Source organism: Solanum tuberosum, unplaced genomic scaffold (genome assembly GCF_000226075.1).
Source record: "Solanum tuberosum cultivar DM 1-3 516 R44 unplaced genomic scaffold, SolTub_3.0 scf00303, whole genome shotgun sequence".
NCBI lineage: Eukaryota > Viridiplantae > Streptophyta > Magnoliopsida > Solanales > Solanaceae > Solanum > Solanum tuberosum.
The window spans coordinates 162,373-170,113 of NW_006239233.1; the positions used below are offsets into that span (position 1 = coordinate 162,373).

Here is a 7,741-nt window from a genome sequence, read left to right on the forward strand (position 1 = left end):
ATAAGTTTTGATTGTGTTAATTTGATGCAATATAAATGTTGTTACGATTTGGTGGATTATAAAAATACAATGTGGTTTAGATTAATGTAATGAAATTTTTTATGTTATGATATCATGATTGATTTATTTTTATCCAAAAATTTATATATTTTTTAATTAAAATGTCTTGTTAAGTTACTTAAAAATGACTCAAACATATGTTTTATATAATGCCTTAAATTAGAAAATTCATTACAATTCAATTAGCTTGCTTCATAAATGCAACTTTACCCGTATTTCATAATTATAGTTAGGAATTAAATTGTAGTAAACATATCTTAATATTATGCGTGTAAATCTAAATATATCATCGATTGTTTTTATGTAAAATAAAATAACAATTCTAATTCAATAAAATAACGATAACGATATAAAATACTACTACTTTATTTCATTTTCCCCAAATAAATTACGTATTATTTTATAATGTATTATATTATGTTGTATTATATCATAGTATATTATTTTGATGAACACAATATTTGGATATGTTATATTATTTTTAGTTGTTACGTAATGTCATATATCAACAATTCAAATAATAAAATTATAAAAAAAAGTAGAGTATAAAGTAGGGTTACGGTAAAGAATAAAATATATATTTTATTAAATAATAAATAAAAATAAAATGAGAAGAAAATATTAAAGTAACAGTACAATCACACTAAATCAATGTTATACTCCGTTCACTTTTGATTGTCATGTTGTGCTTTTCGAAAGTCAATTTGATTAATTTTTAAAATTTTAATTAAATTATATTAATTCGATATTTTAAACAAAAAAAATTAGATATTCAAAAAGTATATTAAATTACTATAACTTTTTATATAATAATATGATAAAAAAATACATCGTAAAATGTTAATCAAAATTCTTACTTTTAACTCTAAAAAAGGAAACATAACAATTAAAGTGGACGAGTGAATATAAAATTGAACTTTTGTTGTAGCTAAAATCATGCCACGTTACATAAAAGTCTCCATAGCTCCACAAATTTAACTGCTAAAAGAACTCTCCATTTTCCCTCACTGCTTCACTCTCACAGTAGAGAAATGGCTTCTACTTCTGCAGCTTACATGGCTACCACTACTTTCACTTCTAATATTCTTGAAATCAAACAAAACCCCTTTTTCCCAAATACTTTTCCATATTTATTCCGCCCCTTTTCTCCCAGAAATCTCAAAAACCCAAAGTTCTTCAAGTTTCCTAAAATGACACTCTCAAATGACTATATGGGAATAGGTAGTTTCAACTCCACAAGAATCAATTACAATACTACCACTACTGGTAAGTTTTACAAAAGGATGGATTCTTGTTTGGTTATTCCTCCACCAAAGGGTATAAAACCCAAAGCTATTATCAAATTTGTGGGTGGTGCTTTTATTGGAGCTGTTCCTGAAGTTACTTACAGGTTAGACAAGTTGTGGTTTCCTTTGAAGTTTGTGGAATTGGGATTAAAAGTTGAATCTTTTCTTGATTTTGTTTTCTGGGTTGTTCTTGTTAACAGTTATTTACTGGAGAATTTGGCGAGAGAAGGGTATCTGATAATTTGTGTGCCTTATAATGTGACATTTGATCATGCCCAAGTCACAAGACAAGTTTTTGATAGATTTCATGCTTGTTTTGATTCAATTTTAGCATCAGGGTTGCCTGATTCTGGTCTTTCTGCTGCTGACATTGTTGATTTGCCACTCTATTCAGTTGGCCACAGGTAATTAGTGTTGAATCTGTCTTTCTTTAGCACCAGGGTTGCCTGATAGGAGAGGGTATTACAAGGTGTGGAATGGAATAAGTGAAAGTTTAGGTAGCCAGCCAACCAACCAACTTAGCTACTAAGATCCCCGAATCGTCTTTTTTCTTTTGTGTTTAATATTTTGGACCTTAGGCTTGTTATTTTTAATGGGTTACTCGGTGTTTGTAAAATATATTTTCATTTGAATGCTTTAGCATAATCATTTTTGTGTGCTATGTGTAGTGGAACTCAGTTTGAATTGGATTTCTTGATATACTTGTTTCAAATGCATTAACTTTTTTTTTCCGTTAAACTTCTTAAACTCGATTAAAGTATTACCTTGCTAAGATGTCTGTTTTCTTTTTCGTTTTTGGTGATGTGCAACTTGCAGTAATGGTGCTCTTATTCAAGCGCTCGTAGGAAGTTATTTTTGTGAGAAGATACCTAAGGTTTAGTGTTTCACCTCTGGCTCACAGTTAAAGAAATGAATGTCTTACTGAGTCCCTTTTTATGTCTTCTCATGTAGGCTAATGTTATAATATCATACAACAATAGGCCAGCGTCAGAGGCAGTGCCATATTTTGAGCAGGTAATTCATCCACTTCTTACATAATCTGTGGTGATTCTGACATTCTAAATTTATGCAGCTATATTGTCTTCACTTAATTTTTCTCATGATCCATCTTCTATCTATGAACAATTTGCACTCCGTTATAGCTTGAGAGGAGACACTGTACCAAAGTTGATTGATTCTTTTAGTTTGTTCCCTTTATTCTGCTTCAGTCCTTATTATATTTTACCTGTGTGTGGTCATGACTTGTGTACAATTATTCATCTTATCATTTCTGCTGTTATGTATTCCTCTCTGAACATATGATATCTCATTATCTTAGATGTCGTTTGGTTGAGACGTAGAGTATATAAGAATAGTACTTAATAGGATGTATTAGTTGTGCTGGGGTTATTTCTTATCTAGTGTTTGATTTGGTGTAGTAAGGGCAGTTCTCTCTTTAACAATTTATCCATATATTAATAGCCCTTGTATTTCTAATACCATAATCTGCTATGAATTAGTTATATTCCCTATAATACATATATTAGTTGTACATATGCTGAAAATCCTTCCAAACAAAGGATTAAACAATCTCATTACTAATACATGTATTAGATTCTCTTGTACATTCTACCAAACGACCCTTTAATGGTATAGTTCTGCCTGGTTCTTTTTTCGAGGTCAAGGTAATTATTTTTATATATCTAAAGAAATCCTTAACCCTGTTCACCTCCTTGTATTCAGTCTCATAAACTAAAGATCTTTCCATCTCTTAGGCAATTGGCATTTGCATAAGCTAGCTTTAGTTTGACGCTTCTGAACATTCTCTTCCTATTTTATGGTTCGTGCAGTAATTCCGCATGAATGTTTTTTGCCCTGAAAGCAATCGCCCACAAGAAAATTCTAAAAGGAGTAGGGCTTTGTTAGTGCTTCAGATGTTAGATAATTAGTAACATCAATTGGTAGTCTGGCTGTTTACCTGTCCAAATACATAAACATCTGTTCTAACACACTGTGTAAATTTGGATATAGAGGCTATCACATTGAGATTTACTCTTTTCAGCACTGAGGCTCCCCTTTTCCACCAGCAGTCTGCCTCTCTCCTTCTCCTTGTATGCTCAAGACCTTGCTGAAGATGAATGAAACTAAAATCCTGATTTTTAAAGAGTGCTTGAACTGCTGTAAGGAGAGCTGAACCACCCTATCACTCAATACACACACACAGCCGAACCACCCTCCCCCAAAAAACAAGATTCCCAAAACCATGCTGCTCAAGAAAGAAAAAAGAAACGCAAATACACGAAGATCCGTAGACTGTAAAGGAGAATATAAAGGTAATGTGGTAAGGGGTAGTTGTTTCTTTTTTATAGAAACAAACATTTATAAGGAATAGGCAGTATACTCTTCCGATAGTGTGCACAGCCGTAGACACTGATTCATTTTAAAAACTCAAGGGAAGGGATAAAATAAGATATTAATGCAACTAAAGGAAGAATGCAACTGAACAAGCAGTAAGCTGACAGATAAATACATGGTTATTCCAAATGTATGAATTTTAATGATGGTTGGTTCTAACCACATATCAAGTAAGGTAGAAGGGGCTGGATGAAGCTTTGTCGTTGTCAGACAGATTGAGTGATGGAGCTTTCTGAAGGATGATCTAGTCAAGGTGGAGAGGATCCCTTTCTTGGGTAAAGTTGATAATATGAATTTGGTCAGCTGCCAGCCTGCCATCTGCAAATAGAATAGGCCATTGCGACAATTTCTGCTTCTACAATCTTCAAGTCTTGCCTTTTATTTTCTCCATAGAACATTCTGCAGCCAAAATGCATCATTTCTTGAAGTTTTGATCCCATTTTGCAGTTGGGTCTTCTTGTTGGCCAGATGGTGCCTGTTATATCTCCAGCGTATTCAATGGCTCAATCGGCTTCAGGTAGATTTATCTAACAGCTTCATCTATTATTTCTTATTTTCACTAGAAACCATAGCTATGGCAATTGCTATTTCCTATCTGCAGCAATCTTGCATGTAACTGCTACCCCATCTACCTAATTTAAATCTATGGAGCTTTAGAATAAAATGTTCAAATCGATTCTTATGTTGAGATTGATGCAAAGTGCATAAAAATTGTTTGAGTTATTGAGGAAGTGGATCCTTAGTAGAAAATGTACATGATTCAGTATTTGTTTATGAGTTTAAATTGTTCGAGGAAGAAAAATTGTCATTTTCAAGAAATGGGTGAAGGCTTTTGGGACAAAAAGAGGAAAGTAGGTCAAATTATAGAACATGGGAATATTATCTGAATTTTCCTTTCCTACTTTGCCTACCATAGTCTTTTGATCCCTATTCTCTTCTCCTTTCTATTTTTCTCCTGCAATTTGTCAATCATATGTGCTGTATACCAGTTATTCTTAGAAAACTATATATGGTTCTAGTCATTTAAATCTCACATTTACCTTTTCTGATGTTTTACATTTAAAATGGCTATGGGACATTGAGATATAATCCTTTTAGATCAAGCAAAAATAGAATATCCTTAGTGAAGGTCAGGTATGAGTGGAAATGAGTGGAAAGTTTTAGGCCAAGTCTAATTTGTTTCTATTGGTGAAGAGAATAATCTTATCCTTTGAGAATAATAAAGAAGGGATAGTGTTCAATCAGAACATAAAAGAACATGAGTAGATTGGTCCTAGTTACTTTTCGAGGCGGAGCAGAAGAAGAGGTGGGGGATTCTTGAATCTGGAAAAGGATCCAATGAATTCGAAAAAATTGAATGAGGAGCCGTATGAGGTGAAAATCTCATGTACTGTTATGTAGAGTGGCAGTAAGGGTGACTTGTTTGTCCACTTCTCCGCTATCACCCAAAATAAACAAAACTCTGCCTTATGTAAAGTTGCCAAAGTACGATTAAACTGCTTATTTAGGTGTCTTTATACACCCGATGTGGATCTCTGCATAACTCTTTTTTTTAATCAGTGAACGGAGTACTAGATACTCAACACCTCTCAGTACGTGTGACCCGATTTTGGGTTCGAAGGTGGATTTTAATGTGTTCTTACAAGTGTGAGAATGAGTTTGGTAAAAGTTGGATCTAATTTCATGTGAAAGAATCTGAACATCCAACCCATGACATAAGACACTGGGCACTGGGAAGAACCCAAGAGCTTTCCATACCCTTTTAGACGTTCCTATATACGTGATGTGGAACACCTGAAATGGAACGAGAATAGAGAAGGAAACTTAATTTAAAATTTATCATCTGTATACTCTTTTAGATGTTCTTATACACCTGATGTGGAACACCTGAATGAGAACGAGAATAGAGAAGGAAACTTCATTTAAAATTTCTCTGTGATTAAATTCGCGCTGTTACTTGCATTTTGTTATACTTGTTTTGTTTTCCCTTTTCAATGAAGTCTCCTTTTCTGCTAATATTTTTCATCGTTATAATTACTTTCTTTTCATCAATAATATGTAGGAGATGCGTTGAGGGTGTTGCTTGATACTGCTGGAACAATCATCCCCGACTATGATCCAGAAACAGTTGTTTCATTGACTAAATTTGCTGATCAGTTGCCTTCGGTATTTGGCGAGGTATATGCTGTCAATTTTATTTGTTGAGGCAGCAATTTGGATGAAAATTTTATCATCTCCATTGCATGTTCTTGCTGTTTTTTGCTAATTATATATCTTGCTGAATGTCACTTTCTTGATGCATATTCAGCTTTAAGCATTATGAATTTTAGGCACATCATAATTTTGCTCTTAGCTATCTGCTCTTATGAACTTGTTACTTCTTTAAGCTTGCTCAAGGGATATCAGAGTTCAAGCCAACACCTTCAGAAAATCTTGAGTGTTTCAAAAATGCGTACAATGTCAAGCGTACACTGCTGGTATTTGTATTATGGTTTTATCATCCAGAGTAGTTTCGGATTGTAAGTCAATGTTAGTGTTGATGGGTTCAAACTTTTATTTCAGGTGAAATTTGACAATGACGCAATTGATGAGACAGATCGGCTTGAAGAGACACTAAAGCCTCGTGTAGAATCTTATGGTGGAAAAGTGGAGAAAATTGCATTAACCGGGAACCACATCACACCATGTGTACAGGTATAGTGCACATTCTTGCAAGATTTGCTTTGTTCACTTGTTTAAGCAGCTACAACGACTTATAGCGAGTGATATCAGTTCTACATGTTAGAATGATGAATTCATGGACAAAGCATAGTCTGCCTTTCATTTTCAGGCTGAAATGTTAAAAAGATAGTACAAACCACTTAATGATAAATAATGGCAACTTAAAACACTTCATACTGAACTTTGTGTTCATTTTCACAGAAACACAATGTCATTATTTGTTTTTGTGATCAGGAACCAAAATGGCGAGTAGGAACTGTATACACTCCAGCAGATGCTATTGCTCAAGTGGTTAAGACTCTTTCAATAAATGACACAAAGGGCCTATGTACAACCATTGCCAACTGGTTCAGTTGTCTGGAGGAGTAATCTTTTTTCACTTCAGCTGAAATCCTATATCGTTTTGAAATGTCATTACCTGCATAAACATGGAAGTCTCTCATGCACAATGTATAGCTCAACGACGAAGAAAACTGCACATATATATATCATTAATAGTACAGTTAAATGTCTCCTTGCCCTCTGGAAACGAAAGAAGAAATGTGATGCCTATACAACATTGCAAAAGTTTACAATTAGTTTAAGCATAATTACCTTAATTGAGATTACAAGTAGAGAGAGATAGTATATGTCTTGGTGAATCTTGCTGTTTTTTCTCACTTGTTCAATAAAAGTAGACCTAACAAACAAGTCTTGTTCTTTTGTTTTTCTTTGTGGCTGACAAACTAAGTAATTAGTGTTAATTAATATGATTAACGGGTGAGGGGTCTGAATGGCAGTTAATGGTAGAAGAGAAATGGAGGATAAGTTACTGGCGACTGTGGGGAGAGTTAATAGGGACAATTTCACTTTTATTTATTTAGCCGTTTTTTTTTTCCACTTTTGTAAATTTTTGGTATTAACAAGATTAAATGATGGAACATTTAAGTCACAAACTAATTATTATAAAGTGATAAAAAAACATATGTTTTGAAAAATACAATTACAATTATGAGTAAGTTTTTTTATTTACTATTTATTACGCAAGAGTAAAAGTATGTAAAAGAAAAAGAAATTACTCTCTAAAATGTAGCTTGAAAAAAGTGAAAAAGAAATCACTCTCTTGTTTTATTATGGAAGTTATTGTTGCAATTTATCCAAATGTTCCATGCTATGCTACAAAAGGGAAAACTTGGGAGCAGCAGATAGAGTCGATTTTGAATTTAATATCTATTAGGTTCATTAACCAGTGTGGGTTTGGATTGTTCCTAACATTATCAATGTTCTCATCTTAAGAAGGT

General features: G+C 33.3%; 1 protein-coding gene across 1 annotated transcript; it reads left to right on the forward strand.

Annotated features, from left to right (window-relative positions):
* The first annotated feature begins 1,004 nt into the window (after nucleotides 1-1,004).
* LOC102601990 (uncharacterized) lies at nucleotides 1,005-7,151 on the forward strand. The gene is made up of 9 exons (XM_006359880.2): nucleotides 1,005-1,450; nucleotides 1,547-1,750; nucleotides 2,163-2,220; nucleotides 2,298-2,360; nucleotides 4,188-4,257; nucleotides 5,803-5,918; nucleotides 6,128-6,217; nucleotides 6,303-6,434; nucleotides 6,696-7,151. Exons 1-9 carry the CDS (start codon nucleotides 1,092-1,094, stop codon nucleotides 6,828-6,830), a joined length of 1,227 nt encoding a protein of 408 aa, XP_006359942.1. The 5' UTR covers nucleotides 1,005-1,091; the 3' UTR covers nucleotides 6,831-7,151.
* The last annotated feature ends 590 nt before the right edge of the window (nucleotides 7,152-7,741 follow it).

Bases quoted from the DNA above. Each gene is read 5' to 3' on its own strand.
- LOC102601990 (XM_006359880.2), top strand. From the start codon at position 1,092: ATGGCTTCTACTTCTGCAGCTTACATGGCTACCACTACTTTCACTTCT. The intron at 1,751-2,162 runs GTAATTAGTGTT...TGCAACTTGCAG, and splicing joins CTCTATTCAGTTGGCCACAG to TAATGGTGCTCTTATTCAAG. The intron at 6,435-6,695 runs GTATAGTGCACA...TTTTGTGATCAG, and splicing joins ACATCACACCATGTGTACAG to GAACCAAAATGGCGAGTAGG.